Source organism: Bos grunniens, chromosome 9, assembly GCF_055505025.1.
Source record: "Bos grunniens cultivar Pamir isolate PY7600 chromosome 9, Bosgru_T2T1.0, whole genome shotgun sequence".
NCBI lineage: Eukaryota > Metazoa > Chordata > Mammalia > Artiodactyla > Bovidae > Bos > Bos grunniens.
In genome coordinates this window covers 104,972,823-104,991,252 of record NC_141173.1, presented here as the reverse complement: position 1 = coordinate 104,991,252, position 18,430 = coordinate 104,972,823, and the positions used below count along the sequence as shown (strand labels likewise).

The 18,430-nt window shown below is 50.7% G+C and overlaps 1 protein-coding gene across 7 annotated transcripts in view; it reads right to left on the bottom strand.

Annotated features, from left to right (window-relative positions):
* The window catches only part of FAM120B (family with sequence similarity 120 member B), a 95,723-nt gene that overhangs the window by 24,514 nt on the left and 52,779 nt on the right, over nt 1–18,430 (bottom strand). For 4 of the 7 annotated variants that reach the window (XM_086318800.1, XM_086318808.1, XM_086318801.1 and 1 more), the window contains 5 exons: nt 16,254–16,460; nt 14,820–14,928; nt 12,284–12,376; nt 5,634–5,685; nt 1,099–5,467 (listed from right to left, as the gene is read on the bottom strand). In XM_086318800.1, coding sequence (XP_086174926.1) covers nt 5,645–5,685; nt 12,284–12,376; nt 14,820–14,928; nt 16,254–16,460 — 450 coding nt within the window. In that variant the 3' untranslated portion in view covers nt 1,099–5,467; nt 5,634–5,644. Of the gene's footprint in view, nt 1–1,098; nt 5,468–5,633; nt 5,686–12,283; nt 12,377–14,819; nt 14,929–16,253; nt 16,461–18,430 lie in introns of those variants that run through there. The other 3 variants (XM_086318802.1, XM_086318803.1, XM_086318804.1) reach the window with 3 other exon arrangements.

Here is an 18,430-nt window from a genome sequence, read left to right as displayed (position 1 = left end):
CTCCAAGCTCTTTTCTCATTTCTCAATATTGCTTTGGCTATGTGGGGTATTTTGTGGTTCCATGCAAATTTTAGGATTGTTTGTTCTACTTCTGTAAAATGCCATTGGAATTTTGGTACAGACTGTATTGAGTCTGTAAATCACTCAGGGAAGAATGGACATTTTAACAACATTAATTCTTCTAACCCATGAACACGGGGTATCTTTCCATTTGTTTGTGTCCTCTTCAATTTCTTTCATCACTGTTTTGTAAGTTTCAGTAAGCAGATCTGCTACCTCTTAGTTAAACTTACTTCTAAGTACTTCATTCTTTTTGATGCTCTTATAAATAGAATTGTTCTCTTCTTTTTTTAATACTCTGCTGTTGTTGTTCAGTTGATAAGTTGTGTCCAACTCTTTGCAACCCCATGGACTGCAGCACACCAGGCTCCTCTGTCCTCCTCCACTATCTCCCAGGGTTTGGGCAAATTTGCCCATTGAGTCACTGATGTCATCAACCATTTCATTCTCTGCTGCCCCCTTCTCCTTTTGTCTTCAATCTTTCCAATCGTGAGGGTCTTTTCCAATGAGTCAGTTCTTCACATCAGGTGGCCAAAGTATTGGAGCTTCAGCTCCAGCATTAGTCCTTCCAATGAATATTCAGGGCTGATTTCCTTTAGGATTGACTGGTTTCCTTTAGGATTGACTGGTTTGATCTCCATGCAGTCCAAAAGACTCTTTCGAGTCTTCTCCAGCACCACAATTTGAAAGCATCAACTACCTGGCACTCAACGTTCTTTATGGTCCAACTCTGTTGTCAGTGTACAGAAATCCAGCTGCTTTTTTGTATGCTGACTTTATATCCTACAATCATTTACTTATTCTAACACTTCTCTGGTGGAGTCTTTAAGGTTTTCTATATATGAGATCATGACATCTGCAAACAGGTTTTACTTCTTCCTTTCCAATGTAGATGTCTTTTATTTCTTTTTCTTGCCTAACTACTCTGGCTAGAAAGTATTATGTTGCATAGAAATAGTGACAGTGGGCACCCTTGTCACACTGCTGGTCTTAGAGGAAAAGCCTTCAACCGTTCGCCATCATGTATGATGTCAGCTGTGGATTTGTCATATACGGCCTTTATTATGTTGAGGTACATTCTTTTTATACTTAATTTGTTGAAAGTTTTTATCATGAAAGGATGTTAAAATGGACATATATAAATAAATGTAAACGTACAAATGTAAATATATAAGGAAAATATTAAAACTAAAATAAAACTAAAGAGAGAGACAGATAGCAATGTAATAATATCATAATATTAGTACTGACAATAATTGCTTTTAACAATGGGTAGTAGAATCATCCTAAAAGAGAATCAATAAACACTGAACTTGAACTGGTTTATATCAAGTGGGCTTAACAGACGTATGTAGAACATTTCCAACCAATAGCAGAATATACAGTCTTCTTAGGTAAAAACAACATAATATTCTCTAGGACTGATACGTTAGTCCACAAAACAAATCTTAAAAATTTAAGGCTAATGTTACATCAAGTGTATTTTCCAATAACAACTGTTGTTATTGCTCAGTCACTAAGTCATGTCCGACTCTTTGTAATTCCATGGATTGCAGCACACCAGGCTTCCCTATCCCTCACCATTTCCTGGAATTTGCCCAAGGGTAACAATGCTATGAAACTAGAAATCAATAAGAGGAGGAAAACTGGGAAATTCACAAATCTGTGGAAATTAACACATTCTTGACCAAGCAATAAGTCAAGGAAGAAATCAAAAGGAAAATCAAAATGTATCTTCAGGCAAGCAAAAATGGAAACACAACATAAAAAAACTTAATGCAATAAAAGCAGTTCTAAGAGTGAAGTTTATAGCAATAAAGCCGTATATTAAAAAAGAAAGATCTCAAACCACGTAACGTTGCACTTGAAAGAACTAGGAAAAGAACATACTAAGTCCAAACACGGCAGAGAGTGTGTGTGTGCATTGTTTCAGTCTTGTCTGACTCTGTGCAACCCCATGGACTAGCCCGCCAGGCTCCTCTGTCCATGGGGTTCTCTAGGACAATACCAGAGTGGGTTGCCATGCCCTCCTCCAGGGGATCTTCCGGACCCAGGGATCAAACCCATGTCTCTTATGTCTCCTGCACTGGCAGGCCGGCTCTTTAACATTAGCACCACCTGGGAAGCCTGAACTTACCAAGACTGAATTACAATGAGACAGACATCAGAACAGACCAATGAGCCAGGAACTAAAAGCATTCCAACAAAAGCTCAGGACCAAATGGCTTCACTGGTGAATTCTATTAAACATTTAAGAAAGAATTAATGCTAATCCTTCTTAGACTCTTTCAAAAAACTGAAGGGAAAGGAATACTTCCAATCTCATTTTACAAGGATAGCATCACCCTGATACTGAAAACAGCCAAGGATACCAGAAGAAAAGAAAATCACAGGCCAATATCCCTAATGACTACTGATGCAAAAATCCTCAACAAAGCATGTGTGTGTGCTCAGTCGCACGATCGTGTCCAACTCTTTGCAACTCTATGGACTGGACAGTGCAGTGGTGGTGCAAGAAGTTGTGCAAAGGAGACGGGAGCCCTGAAGATGAGGAGCGCAAGGGCCGGCCATTGGGAGTTGACCATGATCAGCTGAAAGCCACCACTGAAGGTGACCTTCTTACGACCTTCTTACAACTACATAAGCAGTTGCTGAAGAACTCAACATCGACCATTCTACAGTCATTTGGCATTAAGCAAATTGGGATGGTGAAAAACACGATAAATGGGTGCCTCGTGAGCTGACCAAAGATAAAAAAATCACCACTTTGAAGTGTCATCTTCTCTTATTCTGCACAACAACGAACTATTTCTTGGTTGGATTGTGACATGCAACGAAGAGTAGATTTTATACAACTGGTGATGTGCTTCCCAAAGCCAAACTTGCACCAAAACAAGGTCATGGTAACTGTGGTCCCCATTCACCATGGTGGTCTGCTGCTGGGCTGATCCACTACAGTTTTCTGAATCCCGCTAAAACCATTATATCTGAGAAGCACACTCAGCAAATAGATGAGATGCACCAAAAACTGCAACGCCTGCAGCCCACACTGGTCAACACAAGGGCCCAATTCTCCACGACAACACCCGGCTGCACATTGCACAACCACCGCTTCAAAGTTGGAAGGACCAGGTTATGAAGCTTTACGGGTGCACCATGGTCACAGCAGGCGAGTGCCAGCCAACAACCACTTCCTCACACATCTCAACCACGCCTTGCAGGGGAAACACTTCCACAGCCAGGAGGAGGCAGAAAATGCTTTCCAAGAATTCGTCAAATCCCAAAGCATGGATTTTTATGCTACAGAAATAAGCTTATTTCTCACTGGTAGAAATGTATTGATTGCAATGGCTCCTATTTTGATTAATAAAGATGTGTTTGAGCCTAGTTATAATGATTTAAAATTCACGGTCCAAAACTTTTCCATCAACTTAATATGAGCAAACTGAATTCAATAGTATATTAAAAAGACTGTACACCTTGAGCACCTGGAACTTATCTCAGGAATGCAAGGATGGTTCAACATTCCCAAATCAATCAATGTGATATACCACAATAACAAAATGAAAATGAAAAATTATATGATTATCTCAATAGATGCAGAAAAGGCATCTGACAAAATTTAACATCCTTTTTCTTCACAAAGATCCCAATATGTTGGATTGTAAAATGTCTTCTAAATAACTTTTAAAAAGTGAAATTACATTTCATTATGAATAATAATACTTTTATTTTCATTTTAAAACTGATATATGGAACCTTCATCAGAAGACTTAACTGCAGAGATAATATACCACCACCAAAATTAGAAAAAAAAATAACTGCACTGGTTTTCCAAATGTAGTAAAGATTTTATCAACTCAATGGCTTTACTTAAGCATGCTAAATGAACATAAAATATTTTACTGACAAGTTAGAATTTACTTATGAAGGGGGGAAATGATATTCATGGAAGTCTACTCTTCTAGTCTAAGGAATGAGAGATTTACTTCAAAGTTATACAAATAAGCAACAAAGAAATGAAATTTCTAGAAGCAGTAGTGGTATCAAATTAGCAAAAACAAAATGAATAGAATGTTAAAAATTTAGACAGGAAACCTACATATAAAAAAATTCTATTTCTAAGACTGGGAAATAAGGCTATAGGTTCCAAATGACTGCATGAGAAGTGACTAGACATGCAGATGTCCTGAGGAAGGACCTGTAGGAAGTGAATGGGAGACCATACGTCTTTTTGGTACATAATAGCAAATGAAATTCTAAAGCAAAGCAAGGAGCCTGCACACAGATCTGTCAGTCAGGCTAAAGCATCAAGTGCAAAGATACAAACTGCACTGTGATTTGCTTAGGGTTTATTTTGTTTTAATGACATCAGCTGAAGAACATGTCTTGTGAGTGCCGGCAAGCACAGACTCAGAGGCTCTCCTGGGTGCGGGTGCAGCCTGGAAGGTGGATTGGCAGTCACAGCAGCTCCAGGCCAAAGGGAGACAGCTGCTAACCTAATCCCTAATCTAGATTATTTTCAATTATCAAAATACCCAGGGGCCAGGACAATTTGGGGCTTAAAATTTCAATTATTACATTATGTGAAAATTCTTTCATGAACAGAATGTCTCTGAACTTGGATTCATTTAGAATATTTTTTAACAACAAGAGCCCTCAGGGCTCACAGATAAAGAGCAACAGATGTCCTACTTATTAGCAGTATCATAAATTAGGCTTCCTGACACTCAACTACTGCTTCTCTCTACATGGTTTGCAGGCTTCCTGTCTGATGCCTAATGTGTGCTGAATCCAGGTGTCTTCACAGGCACAGGCTCTGGGCTGGAGCAAATTCTAAATGAAAGGGTACAACAACTGAAACAGACCCATGCGTCACAGGCAGTGTCAAGACCATGCAGTCACCTCTCCCACCAAAAAGGTGAGAAGGAAGCTGGTACATCTTTCTGTGAAGGTACAGTTGGAAACTTTACTTCTGGTTACAATTTATGATTAGTAAATAATTTCTGGAAAATGATACAGCTTATTAGACATCATGTCTTAAAAGATAAGATCATCTGGGAAATATCCTCACAGTCTAGTATTAAAGTTAAAAAAAAGTGGGATATAATAAGATTTCAATTCATTAAAAGAATCAACAGATGCAGACCGGCATGAAGACGTTAACCATAGCTGTTTGGGGACGTGGAGTCAGGACGACGTCTACAGGTAAGCCCACAAAGGCGTTTTAAAGTCGAATGAGGAAGAAGGCTGAAATAGATGCTTTTCCTCTTGAAGTGACTCTGGGTCTGGAACCCCCGGCGAGCCTCTCCTCAGATGACTTCACTCTGAAGGAGGGTCCAGAGGTCCAGAGGCTTCACTCTGGTTTGATAGCCAGACTCTGCGGCTTCTTCTGTGCACACTTTTTCTAGAGAAAGCAAACTTACCTTGAAACCAAGTTGGGAGGTTTTAACATCTGAATTCTTTTAAAAGTTTGGTACTTGCTATGAAAGATTTATGGTATAAAGACAGATGTTTTACTCCAATCTTTGATAGAACTGATTTATTCTGAAGATGTTAAGTGGTGGACTTACCCAGAAGATGATTAATATCTTCTCCACTGGTCAGGCTCATACTGTCTACTTCCTGTACCAAACAGATAACAAAACAAAAAATAAGAATTAAATTTCTCTAAAAATCAAACAGAAAAAAATGACACATTTCTAAATATGTACAAAAACAACATCTGAGTTGTATTTGGGCCAGAACTTTATTCTCTTTTTAGCTGTGGCCACCTGTCATTAAAACTTTGTTCCATAATTATTCATTAAAGTAGGAAGCAATTAATTAAGAGGCAGTCCTGTTGGTGGAAGGAAGCACTGTCAGAATTGCTCCCCTCAACTCCAGGGCCACCGTCTGCACGGCGTCTACATGGCCACTGCTGCCAGGGATGTTTGCAAATGGCCCTTCCCGTGCAGATGGCGCCTGGGATGTTCTGCCAAGAGCAGGAAAGTGCCAGGGTGGCTCCCTCTGCAGCAGAGCCCAAGGCTTCCCCATCCCTGCCCTCGAGGCTGCTGCCCACTTTCTGGCATCCCTAGGGTCAGAAAAGAACCATTCTACAAGTAAAACAGGTGATGGCTTTCCACATTTAAAACGTAACACTTTTCCAGCAAAAGTGATGGGCAGCCTCGTCACCTGCACCCCCAGGAGGGTGACAAGAAGGGGTCACAGCAGTGGCCAGAATGAGGTTTCCAGGCAGCGTCCTTGTTATCACAGATGATCAGAGGCAGCTTTACAACAGCTCAGGCCTCCTAGGAATCACCACTGAGAAGTGAAAATCTGAAGAAATCACAGGCAAATTTGTAGCTACCAGCTGTGGAATTTAACACATCATTTCTCACCAACTGCATGAAGAGGTTAAACGTTCTCACTTTAGCTCCTGGCCAGCATTTTAAAAGTTCCGAAAGCTTTGATGTTCACCCCTTGGTGAATAGAGGTTCACACCTCTGCTGGTCCCAGGTCCCCACCCTTGTCTCATTGGCTCCCAGCCCAGAAAGGCTCCCAGCCCTCAGTTCTCACCTCTCTGCCCGGCCCAAATGGAGCGGCTCACCTCTCATCAGGTCAGGGGGCCTAGGAGCAGCCATGGGAAACCTGCTTGTTAACTCTGTCCTGAAAATAGTGACAACTTTCTGCTTGGACTGCTTGAGTATCTCCAAAAAATACTATAAAAGGGGCTGAAAAGTAGATAGAACACAGCAAAAAATGTGCTGGCTAAGTGAAGACGACATCATTCAACCACATTAAGAAGGAGAAAAAATGGATTACCTGACCTGAAAAAACATGTTCCTGTTCTAATAAAAGACTTAATGTACACAAGCGTGTGTGTATAAAACATGTTGTGTGTGGAAACATACGTGCACTGCAAACATTTTCTGAGCACCTTCCATATCGGGCAACACGCAAGGACACATGCTCTGCTTGCTTGCATGTGTCTTGTCAGACCTTCCAGTTTCTCCCCCATCCCAACTCCTGAATTCCCAAGTCTGATACCAAAGCAGCACTCACCACCTCCCTCTGCCTCCACCCTGAGGCCCCCAGAGGAGTGTTTCAGCCCCAAACCCTCTGGCACTGGCACCCCTGGACTTTGGTGGGACTCCTGCAGCCCCCACAGAGCAGGGGTTTCCTCAGAGGCCACCTGGCAACTGTCTGCCCTGAGCCTAAAGGGAAAGCACCCCAGGGTGGCAGGCCAGCGCGGGAACCACTGGCACCTGACCTCCGGCCTCGCTTGCAGAGCTGATGGTCCCTTAGGTCCACAAGTCGACCTGGATCCTGCGATCTACAGGAGGTTCGGCAGTGGGACCCACGGGGCCCAGAGCTCAGGTCACCAGCGGAGCAGAAGGACTGGGGAGACAGCACATTCCCCCCAGGGCCTCTGCTCTACCAATGTGCTTGATGCCCGCGAGCAGGCTGGACAACTCACCAGACACACAGGCCTTGCTGGCATGCGTCCTCGAACCCTCTCGTCAGCCCGAAGTGGTGGCGGCCCTGGCCTTGTGCTCTGGCAGGTGACACCTCCTTCCCTGGCCTCCCAGACCTACCCTTTCCCAGAACCTCAGACCCTGCCAGACCGATGGGGAGAATGCCAGGCACCAGCTGCCTGCCTGTCCTCTAGTCCAGGCCCAGGGGGACACAAGGCCCTCAGCACGATCTGCTCACTCTCTGACTTGCATCATCAACAGCACTCAGTCTGACCTCAGCCTCCACGGGGCCCCGTCCATACAAGCAGGACATGGTACATGGGCAGCCCCTGGAGCTGCTCTCCAAAGAGCCTGCCGTCCAGTTAACGAGGGCACCGAGAGAAGACCCCTGCGGTCCAGTTACGAGGGCACCGAGAGAAGACCGCTGCCGTCCAGTTACGAGGGCTCCTAGAGAAGACCCCTGCCGTCCAGTTACGAGGGCTCCTGGAGAAGACCCCTACGGTCCAGTTACGAGGGCACCGAGAGAAGACCCCTGCCGTTCAGTTACGAGGGCTCCTAGAGAAGACCGCTGCCGTCCAGTTACGAGGGCTCCTGGAGAAGACCCCTGCCACCTAGTTACGAGGGCTCTCAGGAGAAGACCCCTACCGTCTAGTTACGAGGGCTCCAAGAGAAGACCCGGGTGGTCTAGTTGCGAGGGCTCCTAGAGAAGACCGCTGCCGTCCAGTTACGAAGGCTCTCAGGAGAAGGCCCCTACCGTCTAGTTACGAGGGCTCCAACAGAAGACCCGGGTGGTCTAGTTACGAGGGCTCTGGAGAAGGCCCCTGCCGTCCAGTCGCGAGGGCTCCTGGAGAAGGCCCCTGCCGTCCAGTCGCGGGGGCTCCTGGAGAAGGCCCCTGCCGTCCAGTCGCGAGGGCTCTGGAGAAGCCCCGCCCAGGGAGCCAGGGCTGCCGTGAGTGAGCGTCTGCTCTCCCACCCTAAGGAAGTCTCTGCTCCCTAATTTGCATGAGGAGAGATTCCTAGACACCACCGCCTGCCAACAGAATCTGAAGACCTGTTTACTGTAGGTCCAAGGAAAACAGTTCCTCCTTCGATGTTAACATGCCCCTGACAGCTCTGCCATCACAGGGAAGTAAGGAGGAAGCCAATATTCACACCTTTGCTTCCCTGGCCGGTGACCAGAGGAAATACTGACCAGGCCGAGGGCAAGGGCCTGGGAAGGGCTTGGTGTTTAAGCGATGGCTTCTGGGCACACGCTCAATGATGGCTGAAACCACACAGGCCAAACCTGCAGTCAGCGTGCTTTGTTTCCTTGCTTTACTTTATGATTAAAAAACAGCTTTGCTGCTGCTGCTGCTAAGTTGCTTCAGTCATGTCTGACTCTGTGCGACCCCATAGACAGCAGCCCACCAGGCTCCCCTGTCCCTGGGACTCTCCAGGCAAGAACACCGGAGTGGGTTGCCATTTCCCTCTCCAATGCATGAAAGTGAAAAGCGAAAAGCTTTAACTGAGGTATGATAGACTTTGCTTTTTAACAGGAAAAAACTCTAATAGGACAGGTCAATGTAAAAACATTAAGAGAAACTGTAGATTCAATGCAGGAGAAGAGCAAGATCAAGAAGAGACCATTGTGACCCATGGAGGCCCAGGATATCAGTCTCTTCCCTCCAGGTCAGAGGTCAGGGAGAGCCCTGGGGGTGCTGCCTTTGTAGAACTCCAGGCAGCCTCTACTTGTCTGGACCCGAGTGAAGTAAGAAAAGAAAGGCTGTAGTGTGTACTGTTCTACAGACTTCAAATTCAAGGCCCACCAGGTCCAAGTCCCCCGGCGCAGGCAGTGCAAGGCCTGCTCCTGACGGCGTGTCCCCAGGACATGGCCCGTCCCCTGCACTCACCCCGCAGGCTTGCTGTCCCGCCGCAAAACAGCAGCAGCAGAGACCTTGGGGCTTGGAGCAGAAGGGCCCCAGGGCACCAGGCTGACGCCCGTGAGGAGGCCCAGGGAGGCGCAGGAGTGGGCTGAGGGGAGGCCTGTCAGTGGGCTGCTGGGGTCGGCCACATGCGCCCCCAGGCACTGCTGGTCCCAGGGTGTGTGCCCCCTGCGGTCATGGCCTTGCCCACCTGTGCCCGGCTCGGCCTGCCGCCTCCCCACGGGGCTCTCCCGAAGCCCGAGCCAAGGAGCGAGGAAGGCGGCTGTTCTCACCTACTCGATGGGAGCTCGACCAGGAGATGGCCAGGCAGGCGCTCTGGGTGGCTTTCCCTCCGCATGCGAAGCTGGGGCGCGGGCTCTGGAGGAGGGCCAAGCTGGCCGGGTCGGGTCGGGCAGCGGAACGACTGCGGCCCCTCCACGCTCCGCTGGGCCTGGCTCTGGGCATCAGCATCTCACTGGTACAGGGATGGGGCTCGGCACCGCCACTGCTCCCAGCCCACGGCACACCCCGAGGCCCCCGGGCCAGCACAGAGGCCAGGTCCAGTGAGGACCGCATCGCCTCCCCGCGCTGTGCCGCGGGCTCCAGGCATGACTGACCGGCGCCTCTCCCGCATTTGCCTGGGCACCACAGTGGGAGCAGCTGCTGCGGCTCCTGCTCCAGGCCGTGGCCCTGCCCCAGCCCCTCTCCTCAGAGTCCCTCTCCTCGTCAGACCCCCTCTCCTCATCAGACCCCCTCTCCTCCTCAGAGCCCCTCTCCTCCTCAGAGCCCCTCTCCTCCTCAGAGCCCATCTCCTCAGAGTTCCTCTCCTCACAGCCCCTCTCTTCAGAGCCCCTCTCCTCCTCAGAGCCCCTCTCCTCCTCACAGGCCCTCTCCTCAGAGTCCCTCTCCTCAGAGTTCCTCTCCTCACAGCCCCTCTCTTCAGAGCCCCTCTCCTCCTCAGAGCCCCTCTCCTCCTCACAGACCCTCTCCTCCTCACAGACCCTCTCCTCAGAGCTGCGTAAGGTGCCGGAGGCCGGGGTGAGCCCTGCCTTTCTCCTTCTGGGCCTACACGTCTCCAGGTCCCTCTTTCCCTCAGAAACCCCTTCCCCGGACTTCCCTGCTGGTCCAGCAGTTAAGAATCTGCCCACCAATCCAGGGACGTGGGTTCGACCCCTAGTGTGGGAAGACCCTACGAGCTGCAGGGCAGCTGAGCCCGTGAGCCGCAACTAGAGAAAGCCCCCGCTCAGTGATGGTGACCTAATGAAGCCAAAAATAGATCAATAAAATTCAAAACCAAAACCACCTTGCCCTGGCTTCTCTGAGGAGGGCCGTCGTTCTTAAAGTTACCAGCAGAGATTCTCCACGCACCACTGCCCAACTGGGGGCCGTGTCCCTACACACCGTCCGGGTGTGAGGACAGACGGGGACCCCCTTCCGCCCCCACCCCCGTGTCAGAGGGACTTGCCCTCAACTGTGAGTCCACAGCACTGGGGTGCCCCTCTGACTCCAGGGTTGACACAGACCTGCCTACATGTGGGAGCCCTGCCTGTGGTCTAGTCGTCAACCTTAGCCCCTTCTCAACTGGAAATCCTCTCAGACACACTTGGAACCGTGGAAAAGCTGGTATTTCCCTACTCTCGGTAACACTGCGCTACGTAACTGTCCAGACTACTTGGCTGGCACCGGGGGAGGGAACCTGAGCTTGCCCCGGACGGCGGCTCCTAAGGGGTGGGCACCACTGACTGCTCAGCCAGCCTGCCTGGAGGCCTCAGGGGGCACTGGGAGGCATGATTGGGGAGCAGAGGCTGAAGGGGAAGCAGGGTCAAAGGAACAGCTGCAGCACCTGTGACTAACTGTGGGGGCTTCTCTCTCCTCCAGGGGTGGGGCCTCATGGAACCCTACTGTGGACCCCAAATATCCGCTAAGCGTGCAGATCCTTCAAGAACCAGCAGGAGGAACGCAGCCCTCACAGGCCACCCGTGGGACCAGGGTCGTGCTGCCGTGATGACTGGCAGCAGTCACACACAACAACGAGAGGCCGGTGCACGGCACACATCTCAAAGGTCGCAAAAGTAACAGGAAAATTACAGGTGTTTGCATTTGGAAAGGTAAAACTAGAAATCTTAGGTAATTCAAAAGTCTATTACAGTTTGGCTCTCAAAACTGCAGAGAATCTGAATTTAAATACTGATATGAGTTTTTCAGTGTATTTAAAGTGTAAATTACTATATACGAAATTTATCCTCCTGTTTTAAACCAGGCGTCTGCATCACACATGCAGGAAAAGACTCACCCTGCTTCCCAGGCCACATTCTGAGGCTCCTGGGTTCCTCACAAGATGTAAGGAAATGCTGATACTGGCAGAATGCTACTTTCTGCGTTATTTCATTAGAAGGATGTACGTGTATATAGGGGCTTCCCGGGTAGTGCTAGTGGTAGAGAACCCATCTGCCGATGCAGGAGGCTCAGGTTCCATCCCTGGGTCGGGAAGATCCCCAGGAGGAGGACACGGCAGCTCATTCCAGTATTCCTGCTGGAGAGCCCCATGGACAGAGGAGCCTGGGGGACTACAGTCCACGGGGTCACAGAGAGTCAGACACAACTGAGTGATTTAGCACGCACGCACGTGCGTATGTAACCTTCACAGGAGCTTTCGAGTAAATTACGAAACTGGGTCTTGGGCAGCTGAACGAATTAACAGAAGATGAATCAGGCAGCAGGCTGGCGCCCAGCATGGCGACTGCCTCTGCACTTGAGCAGGCGGGGCTCCCAGGCCTGTGTATTTTCCTGCTCACTCGCTTGCAAACATACAACCTACTCCCAAGCAGCCACGAGGCAGGCCTAGAACGCCCGTGGGCCTCTTACCTGGCCCCTGGTCCCTCCAGTGCTGTCCGTGGCCAGACCGGCTGTACCCGGAGCTTGTCCCGTGGGAGCTGGATCCCTGTCGGCCCCACCGCCCTGTGGGGACACGCGACGGCATGTCAGCAGCTACACGCGCCTAACCCCCGTGGCAGTTGTTCTTAGGAGTGAGCAAGGTGGCCCTGGGCTGGTAGCTTTCAAACTCCTGGCGTACCTTCCGTCAGAGGGAAAGCCCATGAAAGATGCAGGCTCTGGGGCCGGCCTGGGTGCCCAGGAGAGTCTGTGCTGGTGATGAGCAGGGTGCTCTGTTAGGTGCCTCCAGGCAGGGCTTCCTCCATCAGCTGCCCTGGGCAGTGGACCAGACGCTGCTGTGCCCGGAGCTAGAAGCCCAGGCCCGCAATGCTGGCCACCAGCCCGTGGGCTCTGGGACACAGCAGGCCTGAGCAGGCTGCCCTCTCCCAGCTCTTCATGAGCTTCATCAGCACGTAAGCCACCCATCCTCAATTCCTCTCCTAAAGCCCTAAAACCTGCTGCCCTCTGCTTGTCTCTACTGGAACACAGCACTAGCAACTCTAAGTACAAATTTAAATGTGATTTTAAATAGTATCTTGGTACTTCCTGCTGCTCTATAAAGAAAGGAGGCTGAGCCTGCCCAGTACTGGCCTCAAGGTGAACCAGTGCTCGGTGGACACAGGCGGGCGACTCCTCGCTGGCCCAGCACCGTGACCACTGCCCTCCAAACGCACTCTGACCTGGGTGCTGCCTGGAAGGTACCAGGACAAGTGTCCCTGGCACAGCCCTGTCCAGGAGGAGGCAGCGTTTGGTACAGGTAACCGAGGATGCGGGGCTGGGTTCAAGGGGCCGAGTTCTGCCGCCAAGAACCTGCGTGGTGTTGGTGGGTCACTGGGGCACAGAGGACTGAACCGAAGAACCTCAGGCTGTTAACAGTTTCCTCCATAACCTGGGATAACACGACAGGCCCGCCCCAGGCTGCCATCTGTACGGACACTTCACCAGAGAGCAGTCACAGTTTCCTGTCCCTACTAGGAGCCACTGGACGGCAGCTTTAAGCACACACCTGACATGTGGGCGACCACAGGCCTTAAACAAAACCTGTCCCACACATGGGCCTCCTGGGCCCGAGCACCCAACTCTGACGTGCAGCAAGAGGTTCAGGAGTTCGCCTCCCAGCAACCACCGTGGCTGAAGCAGGCTGCATCCTGCCGTCTGCATGTCTGTAGCCAGCCCGCCCCTGCTCTGCGGACAACTGCACCACTGACGGGAATCCTGGGCCAGAGCTCGCGGGACACATGGTCTGAGTGACGCGGCCAAGAGATGCAGGGAACAGGTGATGCAGAGAGAACGTTGCCTATTTACTTTGCAAGGAATCAACTTCTGCTTTGCTCCAGGCAGCAGGAGAAAGGTCAGGGACGGCGAGAGGGTGAGGCCAGGGGGGTCTGTCCCACAGGAGCCAGGAGGGGCTGAAGCCACTGCACACGGCGCTGACGGGCAGGAGCTGGACACCACCCCGGGGCCTTACTGACCTCAGGGCACAACGTCTCTCGGAGCGAAACGTGCAAGGCTGGTGTGAGAACCAGGACAGTCTTGGGGTAGGGATTTGGGGTAATTCTCTTATTCTGTCACCATAGCACCAGGACTGCTACAGTGACAGTTACAGATCCTACCCAAATGAGGACATGGGAACATGATTAAACTGAACTCATTAACACAACAAGGTACTGAACAAGATGCCCAACTTCACTGATAAAGAAGCACCCAGTGAAGGAGATAGGCTTTTTCACCTATCAAATTACTGAGAAAAGCAAATGTAAGCGATGTCAAGGATGCACTCAACGGAAACTCTTAATCCTGCTGGTGAAGGTGTGCAGGGACCATGTGCTTTTAGAAAACAAGTTGGCAACGTTAATCTAAAATCTGATGATGTCTGGATCTGTAATTCTGTGAACAAGGAACTCTACCCTAAGGAAACACACACACACACAAAACCATCATGCGTAAAAAGAAAACCGGATGCTTGAGGCAGGGAAGCTATCAGGCAAACGCCACACATGCAGAGGTGGGGATTCTGTTGAGGGGAGCCTGAGCACCGTGACTGTGCTGGAAGGCGAGTGCCCAGGAGGAGAGGCCACACACCGAGCACACTCACAGTGAGACAAACACAAAGACACTGTCAACAGCAAACATCTGTTATCTTCAGGGGCAGATATAAAGGTTGTTTCGGTTTCAGTGTAATTAAAACAACCCTTTTTAGTTATGTTCTTTATATTCTGAGTTCTTCTCATATCATGAGAAAAAATAAACCCAAACCTTTGTCAAATAAAGACCCATCAACCCAGTGGCGCGCACTCTAGGGCCTCCTGGAGAGCAGGCGAAGCCCCAGGGCAGGGCCCTCAGCCCTCTGCACACGCGGCCTCTGCAGACTCTCTCCTGCGGGGCCAGAACCTAACCACTCAGCAGCACGTGAGCTTCGTCCCACTGCGCCAGCCTGAGCTGCACGCAGGGCCAAGGGGCCAGGACCCACCTGCGTGGTGTGGACGCCAGTGCCGCCTGCTGACGATTGGTCTGCTCTCCTTCCCACAGGCCTTGCACACGACCGACTTCAGGGTGTGGAATCTGGTGACGTGGGACCTCTGCAAACAGATGAGTCGGCAGAGCAGTGTCAGACACAGCAGGCGCTCGGGAGACACAGCAACGGGGAGGGCAGCGCCTGCCCGCCATGCTACAGCCGGCAGGAGTCCCAGAAGCTGGTCCTCACCCGCGCGACCTGCTAGGAGCAGCAGCACACCTATGTCTGCAGTGAGACAAGTGTCTGCAGAAGGGCCTCAGGCCTGCGGGGGTGTCTACACCCTACCACCGACTGCACTGAGGACCCCCCTGCTGGCGACGTCATCACTTCAGTCCCCACTGGGTCCAAGACAGCGGGCAGACAGAGCGATTCCGCTGACAGTGCAGGGATGGGCAACCTTCCCAGCCGCCTCTGGGCGGCTGCGTGCTCACCCGTCTGTAGGCAGCTTTCATGGAGCAGAAAGTGTAGCCCTTGACCGTCTGCACTGGCTCCAGATGTGAGATGGGTCTGCGGGGGTGATGTGCGGGCAGTGGCATGAGCCTGGCCTACTGTTACTTTCACTGATTCGGTACTAAAGCCGCAGTCATGGGACATTTTTGCCAGTACTCTGCTTTTGCTGGATGTACCTGATTTTGGCTGCTTGTAAATTCTGAACACTTACAGTCCTGTGACACCCTGAATTGTCTCTGCGTGAAACAGTGATGCCAACACATCAACATTTTCTGTCTGATGCATAAGGCGTGGAATGCCACCCCGTCACTGACCGGTCAGCTCTCGCCCATCACAGTAGCTCTCGCCCATCACAGTAGCTCTCACCCACCACAGGGTCCCGTGGGTACTGACACTTGTTTCAAACGAGCCGGGCTATAGCTTGACTTGGAAATCTTCCAGGAACCACGCAGCAACTGTACTTACAGAGCTAGGGTGGTGGCGAGCAGCCCCACTAAACTGCTGGCCTTAAAGGAACACATCACCACCACGCCGACTGAATCGCCCTGACACCTGCACAGGGAGGTCTGCAGGGAGTGCACACTCTTCAAATGGGGAAAAGGAGAAAAGGTGCTCGGAAATATAAAATGTGTAAGACGGTGGGATGCCGCTCACCCGCCTCCACACAATCTCGGGGAAGCTCGCGATGTGATCCTCAGGCCAGGGGCACAGGCTGTCCAGGGCAGCCGCCAGCAACCTTGCTGATTTCTGGGTGAGTTTCAGAACTCCTCAGTGTGGGTTTCTGGGGTCTCCTTCAGGGTCACCCCTGAAGGAGTGACTGTGAGGACAGTGCTGCTGACCCGTGACCTCCAGCCAAGGACCCTAAATTTTCACGATGCATTTGAACGACTGACTTCAAACCTACTACCTTCTCTAATGTGAAGAGGACTGTGGACTCACGTTCTGCTCCACGAGCACCTCTGCAGTGTACCCTTTCTCAGACTGCAGGTACTTCTGATGAAACAGCTTCCCGTCGAACAGGTGCCAGGGCATGAAGTCAGCCATCTCCCAGGGGGAGCCGCAGGCACCATTGACCAGCACCAGGGTGGTGAGACCACGCACCAGGAGGGTGGCCAGCTGCACAGCTCTGGGGTCGATGTGGTCGAGCTGCAGAGGCAAATGTGGGGAGAAGGTGAGGAGGCAGCCCTCACACGGGGACCAGAGCTCCCCCAACATGGCTGGCGGCTCACACGGGGACCAGAGCTCCCCAACATGGCTGGTGGCTCACACGGGGAACCAGAGCTCCCCCAACACGACTGGTGGCTCAGGCCCCGCGCCCACAAGGCCAGGACCAGCTCTCCACACAGACGCCCTCGGGGCAGCAAAGCTCCGTTCTGCCAGGAAGGTGAATGGATCGCAGCCTTGGGCCCACCAGGAAAATTTCTTTAAAAGCAAAGGCAGGAACTTCCCTGGTGGTACAGAGTCTGCCTGCCAATGCCAGGAACACGGGTTCGATTCCTGGTCAGGGAGAGTCCACATACTGCAGAAAACTGAGCCCACACTCTATAGCCCAGGTTCCGCAGTAGGAAAAGCCACCACTGTTAAGAGCCCACACACGCAACAAAGAGCAGCCCCTCACCACGAATGAAGGAGACCTGTGCATAGCAATGAAGACCCAACACTGCCAAAAATAAACACAAAAAGAAAACTAACTTTGCAAGGGAAAAAAGAAAATAAAAAGGAAAGGCGGAGAGGCCAAGACAGGGTCATTCTGGACACTGATGAGTCACTGAGTTCTAACCATGAGCATTACTATAAAATTCCACATAAATGTCTGTCATTTAAGAACAAAATGGCTTATTATTGCACAGGGTTGATGGGCTGGTTCAGTTCACTTGCTCAGTGGTGTCCAACTTTGCAGCCCCATGGACTGCAGCACGCCAGGCCTCCCTGTCCATCACCAACTCCCGGAGTTTACTCAAACTCATGTCCATTGAGTCAGTGAAGACATCCAACCATCTCATCCTGTGTCATCCCCTTCTGCCTTCCATCTTTCCCAGCATCAGGGTCTTTTCTAGTGAGTCAGTTTTTCGCATCAGGTGGCCCAAAGTATTGGAGTTTCAGCTTCAGCATCAGTCCTTCCAATGAATATTCAGGACTGATGTCCTTTAGGATGGACTGGTTGGATCTCCTTGTAGGCCAAGGGACTCTCAAGAGTCTTCTCCAACATCACAGTTCAAAAGCATCAATTCTTCCGCACTCAGCTTTCTTTACAATCCAACTCTCACATCCATACATGACTACTGGAAAAACCAAAGCTTTGACTAGACCGACCTTTGTTGGCAAAGATGGGCTGATAGTTCTTACAAATTAACATCACACCCATACAAAATTTTTATTTTGTCGTCAAACCTCCTTCCTGTCCTTGGACACTGTGGGGGCTCCATATGGTAGGAACAGGCAGAGATATCGTTTGCCTCAGTCGCTCGTTTTTGGCATTTGTGGCCTGTGCTGGCCATAAACAGTGAACTGACCACAAGCAAGTGTCCACAGGGTTTTATTAAGGGAAGTTCCACTCAGTCTGTCAGCATCAGGTGGATCTGTATTGCTCAAAGTTAACAGTAGCGATTTTCAACATCCTTACGCACCTGACATAGTTCACAAAACTGAAATAAACCAGGAAAAGGACCGCAGTTTCATCCCTTTTCTAAGTCGTGTTTCATTTCCCTGCTGAAAGAAACGTGGTCGCGACCCCTCAGTGGATCGGGGTCTCACCAGGCTACTGAGCTCTCGCTGCCATCAGCATTTTGCCCCCACTGCCTATTTCCAGCCATGGGGCCCTGCCCTGTGTGCCCACACACGGTACTGTCCGTATCAAAAGGCACTGCCCAGGCCAGCGGCGGGGCCCCAGGTGGGACTTGAATTTAAGTGCAGTAAGGTTAATTGCTCTGTTTCTCAGATGCCCCAGCCACTTCAAGTGTTCAGAAGCCTGCCTGACCCTGTGGGACGGCTATGATCTCGGGCCCTACTCTCCACCTCCTTCACCCCCTGCAGTGCCCGGCCCCGAGGCAGCACTGTGGGCCGTGTGAAGGGGGCAGCTCAGCCCCAGGTGAGCACACCCAAGGCTGCTCAAGGTC